This window comes from Chamaea fasciata, unplaced genomic scaffold (assembly GCF_029207755.1).
Source record: "Chamaea fasciata isolate MVZ Bird 193981 ecotype frontalis unplaced genomic scaffold, bChaFas1.0.hap1 SCAF_14, whole genome shotgun sequence".
Classification (NCBI taxonomy): Eukaryota; Metazoa; Chordata; class Aves; order Passeriformes; family Sylviidae; genus Chamaea; species Chamaea fasciata.
This window is the reverse complement of record NW_027094099.1, coordinates 3,463,344-3,482,140: the sequence shown is the minus strand read 5'-3', so window position 1 is coordinate 3,482,140 and position 18,797 is coordinate 3,463,344. Positions and strand designations below refer to the sequence as shown.

Below are 18,797 nucleotides of genomic sequence, written 5' to 3'. Positions count from 1 at the left end.
GGGGGGGAAGATTTTGGGGTACTCTGGGTTTCAGGGATAAAAGCTTCTCCACCCACAGTCGGCAAATACCTCAAGATTATCCCCTCCTGTGTCTCCTAAGAGTATTCTGCAGCTGAAACCTTTCCAAGACTGGAAAATGAGAAAATATACATGATAGGACACGCAAAGTTGCCAGAACCAGCTAAAAATAGACCATGCTTCTGATACTGTTGCATCCTTCTGCTTGATTGAATGAGTGTATCCATGAATCTACTTCTCTTGCAAAAATATTGCACCTCCCAGGCATACGAGGGCTGGTGTTTTGTTTGTTTGTTTTTCCCCCTTGTCTAGTTTATATTCCCCGTAACGGTGTGAAGAGCCCCAAGCGGCCACAGGCTCCCCCACAGAGGGGATGGGAGGGCCCAGCCATGGGACACCCCCGAATTTGGGTCCCCGCGCCCCCCAGGTCACCCCGCCGACACGGGGCGGCGGCGGCCCGTTCCCGCTGGCAGCTGGGGGGCCGCTTCACGCTGCCCCCGACCCGGCAGGAGCCGGGGCTGCCGGACGCCCCCGGTGCCGCGGTCTCAGTCCCCCGGCCCGCGGCAGCCGCTCCCGCCCGCCGCCCCCGCCCGGCCCCGGCTCCTCCCGCGCATACCAGGCGCAGGTCCCCGGCTCGGTGAACCACCACGGCCACGTTCTGCCCCGCTGCCGCCATGGCTCAGCTCGGCACGGCCCCGGGTTCAAGGTCCGCTGCCGGGGGCGCAGCCCGTGCTCCGGGGGCCGCTCGTGCTCCGGCCCCCGCCCCGCCCGCCCGCCGGGCCCGGCACCGCCCCCGGCACCGAGCGGGCACGACCGGCTCCAGCCCCGACCCCAGCGCTGGGCCCAGCTCCAGGCCCACCTCCGGGCCCAGGTCCCCCAGCTCCAGCTGTAGGCCCCAGCTCCAGCTCCAATTCCAGGCCTCAGCCCCTGTCACAGCTCCAGCTTCAGCCTCAGCTTCAGGCTCTAACTCCAGCTTCAGGCCCTGGGTCCAGCCCCAGCTCCAGCTCCATCTCCAGTGCCTGCTGCAGCCCTGACTCCCGGCCGAGTCCCAGCCTCAGCCCCCGGCTCCAAGACCCGGCTCCAGCTCCAATTCCAGCTCCAGCCCTGCTCCAGTTCCAGTCCCAACCCTGCTTCAGGGGCAGCTCCAGCCCCATCTCCAGCTCCTGCCCCAGACACTGCTTCCAGACCCAGTCCCAGCCGCAGCTCCAGCTCCAGGCTGTGATGGTGACAACACTGCACCCTGCACTTTTATTAAAATTCATTTAAATGTGGTCTGTGGGCTTGCCTGGACATGACATGATTGATTTTCATCTGCAGAAATAGCTAATGGGGGGAAAAATTAGAGAGTTCAGGGATTCTGGGTTTTGGGGGAAAAGAGGTTTTCTGCTCACATGGAGTTGACAAACATCTTAAATAGATTATCCCCTCCAGTGTCATTGAATCATGGAATATCCTGGGTTTAAGGTACCCAGAAGGACCATCAAGTCCAAGTCCTGTCCCTGCACAGGACACCCCAACAGTCCCACACTGGACTTGGAGCATTGTCCAAACGCTCCTGGAGCTCTGGCAGCCTTGGGGCTGTGACCATTCCCTGGGGAGCCTGTTTTGTGCCCCACCACCCTCTGAGGAAGAAACCTTTCCTCACATCGAACCTAACCCTCCTCTGACACAGCTTCAGCTGTTCCCCTCGGGTCTTGTCATAGGTCACCAGTGGGAAGAGCATTCTAAGACCATTCTGTTTCTGAAAGCTTTCCAAGCTTGACTTCCTTGGAAAAATAGAAAATATACAGGATTTATCATGTAAAATTGCCAGAACCAGCTAAAAACAGCCTGTGTTTCTAATATTATTTTTTCTCCTCCTTGAATGAATAAATATTTTTATGAATTTAGTTCCCCTAAAAATGTTTCACCTCCCAGGCACATGAAGACTGATGCCTTTTTTTTTTTTCCTTTGGGTTCATTTCCTGGAACATTTATTGGAGTCTGTCAGCATCATAGCTGTGGTGACTCTCAGGGCAGGGGAACAAATTCACGGGAAGCTGTGACAAAACACCTTACTTATTGTTCACACAGCAACATGATTCCTGCCACATCCACGGAAGAAGGAATATTTGCATTTTAGAGAAAGGTGGTGATACAATTCTTTAGGTTCCCATGTCAGTTTCTTGCCAGGCTTTGGGCAAAAAGTGACTTTTTTGGGGGGCAGGGAAACTGGTTCCTTCAGCTCTTCTGCTCCTCCGGGCCATGACTGTCAGCACTTTGCCCTCAGTTCTCTTCTCTTCTCTTCTCTTCTCTTCTCTCTCTTCTCTTCTCTTCTCTTCTCTTCTCTCTCTTCTCTTCTCTTCTCTTCTCTTCTCTTCTCTTCTCTTCTCTTCCTCTTCTCTTCTCTTCTCTTCTCTCTTCTCTTCTCTTCTCTTCTCTTCTCTTCTCTTCTCTTCTCTTCTCTTCTCTCTCTTCTCTTCTCTTCTCTCTCTTCTCTTCTCTTTCCTGCTTCCTTTCTGAATCAGATTCACTTCACACTTCCATGTTTTCTCTGCTAGAATTTGCTGCCTGTGTCTGTTGGGCCTGCTCTTCCTTCAGGACCACAAGGACTTCACCAGACACTACAAATTCTCCAAGATATTCCTTTGAAAGATTTTTTGAAGACCTTGCCATGCTCCATTTCTCTTTGTTTGCCTTCAGCATTGCCTGAGAAGCCCTTTTGACTGCCACCTAAAGGCAAAAAAACACTTAGGACTTAGTCCTGAATTAATTTCTCTTTCACCTGCGTGTGTGGGTGTCTGGCTTTCACTGGTGAGGTGGCTGTTCACATTCCTCCAGGCACACAAGAGCAGTGCTGTGGGATTATGTCATAGCCGTGGTGTGACCTCGCACAACAATTCTTACTACCAGAGCCATTTCACTTTGCATCAACTCAACCAAATGTTTGCCTGTTTAGTCTATGATCAGGACTTTGTGGCCTCACTGGGTAAGGAGGTGGGTGCTTTGTTGACATGAAAATAATTCAGTTCACTTGCAGCAGTCAGACTCAGTGTGTATTTTCTTTGTGTGCAAATTATAAAACACTTCAGAACTAACTCAGTGAAGAGAGGGGGGGCATGACCTCAGGGAGATGCATCCCCATGTCTTGGAGGATGAACTCCCCAAAATAAGGAACAACATTGCAGGTCACACACCCACCAGTCCCCATGGAGGGGGAGGACAGTACTTGGAACCCAGGGCTCCCTGCAGTGACCCTTTAGCAGTCCCACAGCTGGGGCAGCCTTGGGGTGATGTTTTCCTGGAGACCCTGTGTGGAGTGGCCAAATAGCTGCTGTAAATTCAGATGTCAGGGTAAGCCACTGCCTGGTCCAAAATGCAATCAAGGGGTTGAATTCTCTGTAGCCTGGGCTAAGTCTCTCCATTTGTATCAACTCTCCATCTCCATGCACAGATCAAGCAGGACTCACATAGATAGATGCTCCTATTCTCCTTCCATTAGTTGCCTTATAAAGGATTCCTGTGTTTGCATAGGAGATGTTGTCACCCTCAACAGGATGGCTCTGGAGCTTCTTCCACACCCCAACACCACAATTCTATTTCTGACCAGATAGATCAAAGTTTTCTCTGAAAGTGACGCAGAAAATTCTAAGGTGCCTGTCCAAGACCTACCATTACCTTTGGCAGAGTTAGAAAAATAAGTCAATTAGTTATTACAGTACTAACTGTGATAACTGAACCTCATCTATAAAGCCACCATCCTGTGACAGTTTTATATGTCACCTCTGAACCAAAGGGACCTTGAGTGGTAGGGCTGTGTAAGGTAGTGACCTATCACCCAACCTGGATTAGGATGAAGTTCAGTAATCCTATGGATAGCTCCTAGTGGGACAATTAGATTCTGAAATAATAATCAAATAATCCAATGGGAGAAGAAGGCCCTGGGAGCCTTTGCGGCTGTCCGTTGTAGTTTTTTTGCATTATTTTCTGTTCTGGGTCAAGACTTTCATCACCCCCTCGTGTACGTGCCATTGTTCCCTCCACCTTTTCTATAAATGCCATGACTCCATCAGTTGGGTATTTACAAAACACAGAGTTATTTGCGTACTCAGATTTGAGATTTTCACAGAAACCATCCTCAGCCCTGACTTCCTTGTCCACCTGTGAACTCAGCTCTGTGTGCTGATAAGGCATGACACCTCATATCATCCCATCAATTAATATTTAACACAACTGTCCCCAGGGAAACACCACTCAGGAAATAATTCGACACGTCCTCGTGAAACAAATATTTAGGCATTGAGTGCCAGATTTTTAAGAGCATGAAGGTGTGTGTGTTCCCCCTTCCTGGGAGAGGTGGCTGTTTCCTGCAGGACAACCACCCTGTCCCCAAGCCTGAGGTGGGAAAGGAGCACAGTGGTTGACAGTCCTTCTGCACTGTGTGTTCACCCCGAGAAATACAGAACTCACTATCAAACTTTTCTGCAAATGAGCTTTGTCTGAATGGCAGTGATGGATCTGTGATAGGTTGGTTGTTGACTCTGGGGCAATGTGTCTACCTAATTTTTTTGTGTGTGCTTTCCTGGAAAATCCTGTAGGTGTGTGAGTCATGCTGGAGATTGGCAGGCTATGCCAGGGCAGGATGCAGACCACAAGGAATCACCCAGAAATCTGGTGGAGTTCAGGTTCAGGGTCATAACCCACAGAATATCTGCTTTGCTTTGTGACTAACTCCTACTCTGTGTGCCCACAAACAGCCCTTCTCTCTTCTCCCAGGTATTTGTGGTTTTAAAACTGCTTTACAATCAGCAAGATCTTCTTGGTAACCTATTTTGAAGCCTCCCATGCTGCTTCCTTCTTTGTTCTGACATTGCCACTCCAAGAGCAGACAAAACCCACCCTTCCAAATCCGTGCACCAGCATCGTTCTTTTAGTGGTGTTGCTGTGCCCCCATCTGCCTGGTCTGATCCCCTTCTCTCTGAAGTACAATTTTACTGATGTTTCATTCAAGAGACTGCCAGAATGCCTCTGGCAACTTCATCTCCAGCCTCTATGGGAGGCAAGCACTGTCCCAGTTCCTCAGGCTCACGTGCTGCTTGTTGTAGACTATCACCAGAAGCATTTGGACAATGCTCTCAGATGCATGGGGGGATTCTTGGGTTGTCCTGTGCAGGGCAAAGAGTTGGACTGGATCCCTTCTAACTCAGGATATTCCATGATCGCATGATTCAATGATCTACTTATTGGTTCAAATCAGCAGAACAAGGCATTCAGTTCAAGCTTTGCTCCTAAAGGCCTCAGTCACATAAGCATCCGTGCTGGTGTAAAGCCTGTATTTGCTCTTCCCTAGAGAAATATTTTCAAAATTATCTAAACTATCTGCTCCATTTCCCCCACAAAGAGTTTACACATCTTTTAATAGTGACCAGAAATATTGCTGTAGCAGGAGATCCTAGAAAAGGAATAAAAGAGTGGGGTGCAAGTGACAGAGAGAAGGGATATGTAAATCAGTTCAAAATCCATGGGAGTGGGAGGTAAGGAAGCTGTACCTAGGAGCACTCTCTGGACATGAGCATGTGTGTCCCTGTAGCCCCAGAACTTCCACTGAGCAGGTTGGGTTTGCCTGTGTTTACCCAAAGGCTCTGCTTTGAGCAGCAGTGGGATTTCTGTAGGCAAGTCAGGGCACCTCAAGGCACATCTCCCTAGATACAAAACAAAGCGTGTCGAATGCTTTCTTGACTCCAGTTGGCATTTCTGAGAAGTGTCATTCCTTAAGATCTATTACTGGGCACAACACGGGCCCCACACGGTTTGCTGCGCTGACATGGAGCTGGTTCACCCCAGACAAGTCCTCTGTTCTTTTTGGGATTGTTTTGTGGAGCAGTTTGTCCAAGGGAAGGTGTCCATCCCTGCTCCTTTATCTCAGGGAGGAGATGTCTCCTCTCCTTGCATCTCTCTTTCATCACAGGCTCTGGAGATGCTGTTCCTCACTACTCCTAGCAGTGCTCCAACATTTGGCTTTTCTTCTGGGACTGTCCCAAAATGCTGCTTTGCATCCTGCCTCATTCATGCAGGGCTATGCTCGGAAGAAGAGACATGAAATTAAATGGAAGTAGTTACAAAAATACTATTTTCCACAGTCCACTGCACAAAGTATTCTGTGTGGTGGCTCAGGGATGTTTTTACTCTGAACAGCTCTGCCCACCTCTCCCCTTTCTCATTCTGATGTTGGCTTTGATCAGTCCCTCTCCATTCTTGGAGCTGCAAGGTCTGACATTCATGCCTAAAACTTTGCCCAGAAAGGGAAAGCCCACAGTTCTGATTATTTCCGCTGAGAAAAACATGAGAAAACCTTTTGTTTTTTCAGTGCTTACCCCAAAGCGCCTTCTGTGAGTGTCACCAGCATTTGCTTTCACTTTCTATCTCAAGAACCTCCCGTGCGTGGCAGCTTTGCTCTGATCCCATACACAAACACACATGCTGGGAGATCACCTTTTTCTGCACCACAACGTATTTTCTTTAGAAACCCAGGTGTACTTACTGGCTTAGGATTTGTGTGTCTGTTTGTGATAATCTTTTGTAAGAATACAAACAGATTAAAAAGTAGTTAAGGGCAGGCATGAAAAGAACACCAAGAAGTGCTCGAACACTCTAGAAAGTTTTAAACCTCCTGGAAAGCATTGTCTGCCTTCAGTGTCATATATTTAATCCCTAAAACAATAGACATTTTTCATTCTAGCTAGAGACTATTTTTAAGCAAAAAATATCTATTCCTCCTCATTTATTGAGTGAGAAATGACTACTGACTGTGGCCTGAGATACCAGTTTAACCAGAGTTACCCCTCTCCCATGCAATGTCCCCTAAATTGCAAGAAACAAGGAAAGTTTGAATTGAAGGCAATTCTGCAGGTCTCCAAGGATGAAGAGACCCCTTCACCACTGCTCCATACCCTGTCCAGTCACTCTGCCACTCTCAGTGTAATTTTTTTCCCTTGCACCCAATGGGAATTTCTCTCATTTCCCAACAAAGTTGCTCCCCAGACACAGGCCCTCTCCATCAGGAATGAAAAATAATATTTTTTAACTGTGAAATGCTAAGAGAGGATTTTTAGCCTTCACTAAATGCTCACATAGCTTTTAAGGTTCCACCACCACTTTTTTTTTTTTACATATATTGGATATAAGCTTTCCATGTCTGTTTAATAAAGCCAAATCCATCACAGGAGCTTGAAGGAACTTATCAGGGGCCCTGCTGTGACAATGAAGGCTCAGACTGTCTGCCTTAGTAGAACTTGTTCCCCAGGAAAGGTGCTGGTATCAGTCAATTGGCATCCAGCTGCACCAACAGGCACCTTTGGAAGTGCCACACAGGGTCACCCACCAGTGCAGAGACCTCCTGGGAACACTGGCAGACATGAACCAACCCCTGGCAGGGAGGAGGTGGCAGATATTTGGAGCTGGGTAGCCATAAAGCTTCTTACTGCGGGAAGAAGGATCCAGCCCAGGCTGACAACAGGGACACTGTGGACAGAGAGTAGTTGACAGCCTTTCCCAGACATTTGCAAGGATCAGAAGACTCTTCTGCCAAAACCTTGTTCATGATCCTTAGAGGTGACAGATCCCTGGGAAACTCCAGCACATTCTGCGTGACTCTAGTTGGGGGTGGGCAAGTCTGGCTGTCTTTGTCACCACAGAGAGAAGACCACTTGTAGCTGTCCCATGAGGGAGACCATGTTGTCAGCCATGGAGCCCTGAGCAACCAACCCAGCCCTCAGCATGATGCCAAGGACAAAGCGCCGAGGGAAGTGATGGAAACACATCAGTGGTGGGATCAGCCTGCCCTGACAATCAGTAATTGCTGCCATTGGTAGCAATTGGCTTTAACCAATTGCTCCATTGGCTTTAACACACTGGCACAAGCTGCCACTCTCCCTTTGCCTGCTGGAACTCATGTCCTGGGTAAGCAGCATGGAGACTTGGAACCCAGGAGAGAATCAGGAGGTCAGATTCACTTCTGGAACCCAGAGGAGCATGGAAGGAATGTGTCAGCCACAATTAAGCTCAGTAGGTGAAGCCAAATGGACAAAGCCCAGGGATGATGCCCAATGGATGAAGCCCACCAGGTGAATGCCACCTGAAGAAACCCAGTGGATGAAGCCCAGGAGATGAGGCATGCTATGCCGTGCCTAGGGAGCATGGGAAATGGAGGGAATGGGAGAGCATAGCAGGACATACACTCTAGAGACTAAAATGACGAATGGGGCAGGATTTCTCCCAGATGCAAGCTGCCACCAGTTGGAACCCTAGCTGCCCTTGGAGTGCCAAATGCCTCCTACAAACTGACATCAGGAACCTGGGGGGTGAGTTTAGTTTCCCATGGAAAGGGGCCATCGTTGGGGTCTAATATGCTAAGGCCTGAATCGCTGGCCTAAGCCTAAGTTGACTTACAAGATGAACCTTGAGCATGATGCTATTAATACCATCAAGACACTTCAGTTAAAAATAGGTGATCAGAACTTTAGTATTAGCTGTTCTTAATGCCAAACTGCCTGTTGTAGAGTTGTTTGTATCACTTTGTGTAGGGCGTATCAAGAAATTCTCCCTACAGCTATCCCTAGAGACTTGTCAGTAGAATATTTTAGGCAAAACCTTCCTTCCTGTGGCCTGGGCTCTGGCCAAGGCCTGGCCCCAGCTGGTTGGGAAGCAGGCCATCAGAACCTGATGTTTTCTGCACAAAAAGCTAAACAAGTCATTTGGACTTGTCAATTTGGGCCTCTAAAGCTGGACCCCTTTTTGGATGAACTGGAAACCTCAGCTGTGGGTGGATGCACCACATAGGATTTCCCCAGTTGCTGGGAAGGGTTCTCCAGGTCCTCGCTGGGGCTCAGAATGGGGCTCCCCAGTGTCTGCGGGCTCTGGCTGATGGTGGAGTATTCAGGCAATTGGTGATGGATCTAAATCACTATTCTCTCTCTCCCACTCCTACAGTAATGATTCAATGCATTCCCTTGCTTCTTCTGACTTGTTGCTAAAGCCAAGTGAGCAATAAGCTTATTGTTTTACCAAATGTATCCTTTTACCTCTATTTTGCCTCAACATTAACAGTAAAATAAGACTATTCATCCTATTGGTGTCTGTGTCCATTGTATTGCCACCATCGATTGGCAGAACACCCAGTCACTGGTCACTGTCCAAGGCAGTCCAAGAAGAGATCCCAGGGAAGCCACAAAGTCTCCATTTGTTCCTTTTTCCTGCTAAGTACCTTGGAGTGAACGCAGTGATCCCTAAGGATGAAGAAGGGCTTGGGATAAGGCGAAAAGACTTGGAGAAACCATTTTCTAGAATGACGCCTGTTAGAAGGTTTGTCCAATATCTGGTACTTTTGTTCACCTCACGTGTGTTTTCTGGTTTTAATGGTTTGAGTTCTAGGACACAAGGTTCAAAATGAAGAAGGCATTTTCTAAGGGAAGGCATAATTCTTTATTATTTGTTTGTTTTGTGCAAAAAATTAATCAGCTCCTTTCAGAGCCTCAGCAGTGGTCTCTGCAAGTTCTTTTCCCTCAGGAAATGGATGCACATCCCTGCCTCAAGCACACCTCCAGTGGGACCCACCTGCAAAAGCTTTCCATCACTTCTGCACTTCCAGTTGGCTCCCTGAAAAAATCCAAACTTCATCCAAACAAAACTTCATCCCACTTGAACCTTTGATTTTAAGGCACCTCCAAGGGCTATTGCTTGGGATTTAATTTCTGTGAGGGAAGATTGTCTTGGCTTTAATGCTACTGATGAATGATGTCCTCAGGCTGGAAGGGGGGGGATTTGGAGTGGCCAGGACATACCTGGCAACTGTGTGGGAGCTCTGGGAGGTCAGAACTGGGAATTGCTGTCTGAGCTCCACTGCAAACGGCCCGGGCCACCATTCCCAGGCAATGCCAGCTGTTCCTTGGGGTGCTTCTGGGCTGTGGGTGCCTCTGTCTGGGCTGCAGCATCTCCACGTACCTAGTCAGAGCAGCCCTTTAGCCGTGTCTGTGCCAGCCCTGTCTGAGCAGCCCCGTGCCCATCCCTGGGCCGTGTGTTTGGCACACTGCAGGACACTGCAGGCACAGCTCCTCCCCTGCAGATCCCAAGGACAAGAGCTGCCAGTTGCCTTTCGGGGGCTTCTGGCTTCCTCCCATCCCGTGCTCCCAGCCAGCTGGGACACACAGAAACACCAAGGAACGTTGCTGGCAGTGAGCAGGAGACACTGAGGCTTTTGGGCCAGAAAAGCAGCCCTGGCCTCAGCAGCCACCATCATTTTAGCCTGGCAACACTCACCTGCAGGAAATGTTCCCTGCCACTCTCCAGAAGAACTTTGGCCGTGGATCAAGGGAACCCTCTTGCTCATTTCTCCCTGCAAAGGGACATTGCATGAGTGAATATTGTTTTCTGTTGGGTAAATCCTGGAAAGGACAGGAAAATCAGGGTTATGGGAAGAGTTTGGTGCTGTCATGTGAGGTGTCAGCCAGTTCTGCCCTGCAGCCATTGCAGGGGCTGGTGTGTAAAGCAGCATTAGCAGAAGAGAAGGGGCTGCATTTGGATAGGAGTTCCCTTGCTGGCAGCAGCCATTCCCATCCCAAGCAGGACCTTCTTCATGATCCTGAGATTGGCTCAGGTGCTTGGCTCAGGGTGCTGAGAAGGCCAAGATTCTGTGTTCAATGCCCAGCTGGACCACTCACTTCACATCATTTGACTTGATGATCCTCTTGGCTCTTTGCAACTGCCTATCTCCTGTGCTCTGGAAATGAAGAATAAACAGTTTTCACCGGCTTTTTAAAGGTAAAGGTTTGTCCATTGGAGAGTGCGAGCTGCAGAAAAAGCGGGGGAGAGGAAGGAGAGCAACAGATCTCAGCTGGCAGGTATCGGATGAGCGCGCGAAGCAGGAACGGGACCCGGCAGGTCCCACAGTTCCACAGCGGGCCCAGTCGAAGCAGGAGCAGCAGCTCCGGCCTCGGCCCCAGCGGCTGCAGCCCCGCTCGTTCGGCGGGGGCGCGGCGGGCGGAAGACCCCCGGGGATGCGGACACGGGGCAGGGGGACGCGGGCGCTGCTGTTCGCAGGGGAGTGCAGCGACCTCGGGAGTACCGGGGCAGGCGGGAGCCCGGCATCGCCGTGAGGGCTGCGGGCGGGGCCGGGCCGGGAGCGCGCACCGGGGGCTGCGGGCGCGGCCGCCGCTCGGTGTCCGCCAGCGGGCTCCCCGCGGGACGGGAGGCAGCGCTGGGGGAGCGGCGGCGTCGGGGCGATTCCCAGGCCCCGCCGGCTTCCAGCCGCGATCCAGCGGCTGCTCCAGTGAAGCGCTGCCCTCCTGGAGCGCCCGGCACCGCCACAGCCCCGGCTCCCCGCGGCCGCGGCGGGACCGTCCGCGGAGCCCCGGGAGGACTCCAGCCCCACGCCGGCTGCAGCCGGAGTAAGAGCGGCAGCGTCCGGCTCGGCCAGCTCCCATCGTGGAGCGGCTTTGTCCCAGCCCCAATCCCGCCTCGATCCTCTGGCCCCAGGACCCACGCCCCGCCCGCCGAGGAAGAAGCGACTCTGCCCGGCACCCGCAGCAGGCACCAGCAGGACCAGGACCCGAATCCCCGGGCCCAGATCCCGGTTCCGGCCTCATCTCAGCGCCTTGGGCTCCGCGCAGCGCCAGGGGCAGCCCCCTGTCCGGGGCTCCGAGCGACGGTCCCACCGCATCCCGGGATAAGCATCCACCGCAGAAAGCGGAGCGGGAGCGGATCCGCCGGGATTTACGGGCGGGACGGGGCAGGGCTGGCTCAGGTGTGACGGGCGGGACCTGCACAGGTGCACGAGGCCCCAGAGCGGCTGCGCGGGTAGGGGCCGAGGAGATTTAAACCGCGGGGAGTAGCCCAAATAGCCATTTGCCCCTCGGCACCAGGAGTAGTATACTGTGGCCGGGCCGGGCTGTATATCTCTGTTTCTCTATACCTCTTTTCTTTTTTGATTTTTTTCCCCTTTATATCTCTTTTCTTCTGTACTTCTCTTCCTCCATGCTTCTCCATTCTCCCCTCCCTCCCCACCACCTCTCCCTATCCCCCTACACACCCCAAGCCTACCCCTCTATCCTCCCGTTCCTCCTTCCACCCTTCCTTCCCCCCATCCCTTCTCCCTGCTGCCCTGCACACCCCAACACCCCCCACCTGCCCTCTGTCCTTGACTCACCCACCCCGACCACCCCGTCTGCCCCCCTATTCCCATCCTCCATCCTCCCCTCTCCTTCTTTCTCCCGCAGCCGCGGGGCGCCAGAGAATAAAGCCCAGAGAGCCGGAGCCCGGTGCCCCCCACCCTCCCTGGAAGCCCCCACACGGGGGCTGGCCCACTCGGTGGGTGTTCCCTTGCAGTTCAAAACACCGCCCGACACCGCCGGGGCTCCGGCTTTCCCCACATCACACTGGGGTATCCCCGGATGGGGTTGGGGCTGGGGTTAGGGAGGCCCTCCTCCTTAGGGAAGCAAGGGTCCCGGGGTGGGGGGGGCTCCCTCCTGAGGAGGGTGGAGGGGGGACTACTCACCTCCAGTCCCCTCCCCCGGCCCTCCTCCTCTGGGCCCTTGGGCCCCCTGAGAAGGAATAGTGCTCCCAGTTCCTTCCCAGTGCTCTCACCATCCCTCCTGGTGCTTGCCAGTAAGAGGGGTACTGGGATGGAACTCCTCACCACTCTCCAACGTGCAGCAGCCCCAGGTGTGACCAGTGAGGAGGGGGAAGTGCCCCCAGTCCCTCCCCAGTGCCCCCTTCCCCCCAGAAAAGAGGGGTTATGAGAAGAAAAGGGATTTAAATTGAGGGGGGAAAAATTGTCTGTAATTGTGTTTCAGCTGGGGCAGATTCCCCTTTCACCTACGATTTGAAGGGTCTCAACTGAAGGAAAACACCTTTTTCATAATTTTGGGTGTCTCACCTGGTGGGCAATCTCTGCTTTCCATTATTTTCCTGTTTAAATGGAAGGAGAATCCCTTTATGGTAGTGTTTCATGGGTTTGAATTGAGGGAAACCATCCCATTTTCATCATCTTAAGGTTCAAATTGACGGCAAACACCTCTGTCACTGGCTTAAAAGGGCTTCCCTTGAGAGGAACCACTTTATGTGCCATTTTGAGAGTTCAGTCGAGGGAGACCCTCCATTTGAAGGGACCTTCACAGACAAAAAAAGATATCCAAAAGCCCCCAGAATGGTCTTTCTTGAGGGAAAGACCATTCTGGACCATTCTGCAACCCATCTGCACCCCAGGGAAAAAGCTTGGATTTCTCCTGATCTGAGTACCCCAGACCAAGAGAGCAGGATATTTTGAACCTATTTGGAGATCTTTCCAGGTTTCTATGGGGAGCTGGTGTTCCCCTATCCCAGGGTTGCTGCAGCTTGTTCTTCTTGGTCTCCTGCCTGCGCTGGGCTGAGACCTACACATGCAGCAGTGGCCTCTTCTCCCTTCAGGCATCCCAGCTTGTCCCGTGCTGATCTCCCGGTGCCATCTGCCGTCTGTCCCAGCACACCGACGGGTGACAGTGGTGCTCCTATCCATCTCATGTTCACTCGCTGTCTCGGTTTCGGAAGACAGGTATCTGCCAGGGAAAGCTGGAGTTTCCCTTGGAATGGAGAATGTAACACACCCCCCGCCCCCTTTTTCCCATTATAACTTTGCAGTTAGAGGCTTTTAGAAGATTTGGGGATAGAAATAGCAGCTCTTTCCTAGTATGTATAACAAAGCAAACAAAACCAACAACTACAGCATTAATAACAAAAACAGTACCGAGAACCTTGAGGGCTTTGCTTTACAAAAACCCAGGGCAGTTTAGTCTCGGTGCCCCTGCAGGAATTCTCGGAACACCAGGCTGGAACGGTGGAAAGCCCTGGGCTGGTAGCTGGGGTGGCAGGATGTCCGGGCAGGGCAGGGGGCTGCAGGATCACACTGTAGCAAGAGGAGCAGTGCCGAAGAAGCCGACAGCGGAGCAGGGCTGGCCCAGCTCCAGCAGGGTGGCAGAGAAGCTCAGAATTCCAGGGCACGTGAGCCGATGATGGTAGATTTCCCAGGACTGAACTTTTCTGGTGACAGTGAACTCGTCTCGCAGGAAGCAGCAGCCTGGCCGTGTTCCTCTCCGATGCTGAGCGCCAGAGCGAGCAACTGCATCAAGCTCGGTCCTTTACCTGCCCCCCAAAACTCGCGTTATATCCCCCTCCGAGCTTTGGCCACCTCTTTGTTTTGGTTAAGTACTCTTAAGTATCCAACACTTGGTCTCTTTGGTAACTTATGGGGGGAAAATTCTTTAAAGAGGAGAGGAGAGGAGAGGAGAGGAGAGGAGAGGAGAGGAGAGGAGAGGAGAGGAGAGGAGAGGAGAGGAGAGGAGAGGAGAGGAGAGGAGAGGAGAGGAGAGGAGAGGAGAGGAGAGGAGAGGAGAGGAGAGGAGAGGAGAGGGAGAAGGAAAAAAGAAAAAAAGAAAAAAGAAAAAAGAAAAAAGAAAAAAGAAAAAAGAAAAAAGAAAAAAGAAAAGAAAAAAGAAAAAAAGAAAAAAAGAAGAAAAAAAAAAGAGAGGAAAGGAAAAGAAACAAACCTAACCCCCAACACTCGCCGAAGGAGCTGCGGAGGTTGCCCAGTGCCCCGCGGGGGAGGCTCCCACTCCTCTTATGGATAGAGAGCCGAGTGTGTCATGGCTGTGTCATCCCAGAAGGCATCACACTTCTTTTTGAGTAAAATGACTAATACCAGGAGCTATGCATGGAGAGGCACCCAGAAGAGGGACAGCTCCAGCCTCAGGGGATTCCCAGGCTCAGCTGGAACAAGCCAGGACCGGCAATGAGTGGTGATAATCCCACCTCAACCCGTTCGGACTATGAAGCAGCATCCCGCCCCCCCCCCCCCCAGCTCAAATTCAAATTCAGTGTATTTTTGATAACAACGCTGTAGTTGACCAGAAAAAAAATATTTTCCTCTATTAACTTAATATAGAGCTTCTTTGCCTACGGTGTCTCCGCTCTTCCCATCCCAAGGAGGAGGAGAAGAAGGTGCATGACAGAATGCATGCATATTTCCTCCACTGTCCTATGTTGCGAGCTGCTGTCGAGCTCCCGCTGGAGGAGCGTTGTGGTTTCCTGTGCTCAGGTCTCGGATGCCACCTCCTGGCTTTCCTGATAAACTGTTCATGCCTTGACAGTGCAGACCAGGAGCGCATTTCTCATCGCACTATCCCAAATATCAACGCCGTTAAAGCCTGACTGGCTCAGAGCAGCTTTTGTTCTTTGAGGAACTGACCTGATACCACGTATTTTCTGAATCGCGATGGAGTTACCTCCTGTAATTAATAACCCTCAGGATCCCATCGCAGCAACACCTTGAGTCCCAAGGCATCTCTGGAATATCATCCTGCAGTTTGGGGGTGGAACCTATCCCCCCTCACCTTTCCCTAACAGTTATTTTGTTACATGATCTCTGTGGCATCCGTTGTTTATCACCTGTCTTTTTCCACGGGGGATTAGGATGCCAATTCCAAATCTCTACAGACTTGTTGCTGGGCTGGGGAATAATTCAGCAAGTAGATGTTTGGCAGGGGGAGAGCAGAGGAATTTTTGGAGCTGTGAGAGTGTGGTGATATCCAAGCAAAACTCCTGAGAGGGGGGCACTGTGCAATAAGGAATCCTGAGGCGGCCAGAACGTTGTCTCCTCCCTGCTCAGTGTCCATCATTCCCTACCTCTTCCTGCCCTCCTGGTGATACTTCAGGCCTGGCTGAGCCTGCTTGTACACCTGTCAGCCCAACCTGCCTCTTCCAGAGGTGCTACTGAGTTCATCCATCATTATACACCTCGGCCAGTCATTTTATCTGGCCACATGCCGTGGGTGAGGGCCCCATAGACATGTGATGCTCCCTGACCACAGGAGACCTGCTCCTCACCCTCATGGGGGTAGACAACACATATTTGCCTAGGGAATCCCAGCAACATTGCATGAGATGCAGCTTCTTGCCACACCTCAAATCCCGTGTTCAGTTTTGGGCCCCTCGTGACATTGAGGGGCTGGAGCGTGTCCAGAGAAGGGAATGGAGCTGTTAAGGGGCTGCAGCACCAGGAGCAGCTGAGGCAGTTGGGGGGCTCAGCCTGGGGAAAAGGAGGCTCAGGGGAGGTTTTCTGGCTCTCCACAACTCCCTGACAGGAAGGGACAGCCAGGTGGGGAAGTTGGTCTCTGCTTCCAGGGAACAAGGGACAAGATGAGAGGAAACGGCCCCAAGTTGTGCCAGGGGAGGTTTAGGTTGAGCGTTGGGGAAAATTTGTTCCCTGAAGGGGTGATCAAGCATTGTAAGGGGCTGCCCAGGGCAGTAGTGGAGTCACCATCCCTGGAACTGTTCAAAGATGTGGTGCTTGTGGTGCTTGGGAATGTTGGTTTAGCTGGGGAATGGATGCACTCAATGGTCTTAGAGGACTTTTCCAGCCTTAAAAATTCTGTGATTCTATGATTTGTGGAAATCAGCAGGGAGCAGTAGCTGTTAAATCCTGCTGCAGGATGGAGCTGGGGCTCTCTGAGACATTTCCTCACAGCTGTAGCCATTGCTCTGTGCCTGATGGACAAACAATGGGCAGGTCATCAGTGATGTTCAAAGTGATCTCTAGCCATGACAGGATTCAGCCTGAGAGAGGGCAGGAAAGGGGACAGTGGCAGCAGTGTTAGGTCAGACCAGCAGATGGGAATTGCTGGGGTTTGATCCTTTGCAAAAGCCTTTGTATTGTTCCTCATCACATTTCCCAGAGAAGTGGGTGAAAGGCAGTGATCGTCACCTACATAAGTGAGCTCCATCTGGGGACCCTTAACCATCAACAAAGGTATGTGGGACATGAGGGGAGCATCAGCACTGTGGGACACCCCTGACTCAGAGTCAGGAGCTCCTGTGACCAGCACATCACTGGATGAATGCTGGTGTGAGCTTACTTGAATCCTTTCCTACCTCTCTGGTTGCAGCAGGGACAGTTTTGGATCTGCCCCCCCTGGCTGGCAGTGAGTGTGTCTAAGCACCTGCAACAGGAGCAGCTTATCCAGCACAGCCATGCCGAGAGCCTCTTTTGGATCAGAACAGCTGGATTTTCTATTCCCAAAGTGTTCCTTGCCGCAGTGCCCAGACCACAAACTGTGGCAGAGCACAGCATGTTTAAGAGAAAAGAGTCCAAAAGCTGCAAGATTTATCTTTTGTCCCACCTTCAAAACAAGGAAAAGAGAAGGAGTTTCCAGTAAAGTGTAAAACAAAAGCATGACAAAAGCAGCCTTTTTCCCCTATATTTTTTCCAGCCTCAGTGTCATCTTCTCTATTCCCTAGTAGGCTTGTCCTTTGGCTATTGACCCACGTGCCCAGGCAGCACAAGGACCAAAGGCGTCATGGACCTGCACCCTTTCCCTCGTGATGCCAACAGCTCATGCTCCACCCAGAGCTTTCCTGCACCTAGAGCTTCATCCTGTCTGGCGATGTGGATATTTTGGGGACATTCCGTGTCCCCAAATCACCTCGCAGAGCGTCCCTTTGAGCAGGACCCCAGCGGGAGCAGCCGGGGCGGGGCTGGGGCAGCGCACACGGGGCACACGTGAATCCACACGCCTGCGCTCCGGGCGGGGAAGGGACGCCCGGGGACCCTCGGAGCAGACGTGACCTACTTTAGCTCCGAGGCGAGCGGGTCCCAGCGAAAAAGCTTAGTAGAGCCGGGCGTAAATTATTCATGGCCTGGCCATGTTAATGCATGTGCTAAAGGCTTAAAAAAAAAAAAAAAAAAAAAAAAAACACCCAAAAATGAACAGGAAAAGGTCTGCTCTATAATTTAAAGCCTTGCACGCTCCCGTCGCTATGCCCCCGCTGCTCTCCGGAGTGTTTCCGCTCAGGTGAGCAGAGCTGCGAGATGTGGACGGACCCGGCCGGGAAGAGCCGACCCGCTGGAGCTGGGATTGGGGCGGGAGCCGGGATGCAGGCAAGAGCCTGGAAGGCGGGCGGGGGGAATCCCATGGGAAGGGGCTGGCAGGCCAGAGCCCCACAGCGAGTCACTTCCCGGAGCAGCAGCACTCGCTCGAGTCCATTCCCAGGCACGGGGGCCAGAGGGGCTATTTTTAGACTTGCCTTTTTTTTTTTTTTTTTTTTTTTTTTTCTTCCTCCTCCTTGCTTTCGTTCAGCGCTGCCCTCGAAGCCCTGGGGAGAGAGGAAAACACTGATCCCTGGGGCGGGGAGCTGCGTGGGAGAGCTCTGGAGTGCCCCAGCGCTTGGGTCAGCGAGTGAGGCCATGGGGACCTTCTGAGGCACAGCAGGGAGAGCCCCTGGCCGCTGCATGGAGATTCCCACCGGGAGAACCAGCCCCTGCCCCACGACTGCCATTCACACCGCTCCTTTAGCGGCTACAGATAAGGCCACTGGAAGGTTTGGGCAGCACAGGCACCAGAGCAGGAGCTGGGCAGGCGCAAGGCAAACGCTCCAGCCCTGGAGAACGTTTGCCTTCTATGGATATCTGCTTCTGCACTGCTGGCACAGAGGAGACGCCCTCAGCCTCCACAGACGCTGAGAAGGGGGAACAAAAACACCCAAAAAAAGCTCAGGGCTGCGCTGGCAGAGGCCACCACCAGAGCTCCGCACCACCAAGCCCCCAGCACGTGTCCCTACAGGTGAGGACTTGCCCTTCTCCCAGCAGGGTAGGGAAGATCCCATCTCCTGGTCCTCAGCTGCATCCCAAAGCAGCCTGCATCCTTCCAGCCTGGGAAATGAGACCAGGGAGGGGCCTTAACTGTCCCACACCATTCCCACAAGAAAACACCAAAGACCAC

General features: G+C 52.1%; 1 protein-coding gene across 1 annotated transcript in view; it reads right to left on the bottom strand.

Moving 5' to 3' along the window:
• Positions 1-739, bottom strand: part of SORD (sorbitol dehydrogenase) — a 10,204-nt gene extending 9,465 nt beyond the window's left edge. The window contains exon 1 of the mRNA XM_066196608.1: positions 451-739. Coding sequence (XP_066052705.1) covers positions 451-694 — 244 coding nt within the window. The 5' untranslated portion in view covers positions 695-739. The remainder of the gene's footprint in view (positions 1-450) is intronic.
• Between the last annotated feature and the right edge of the window lie 18,058 nt (positions 740-18,797).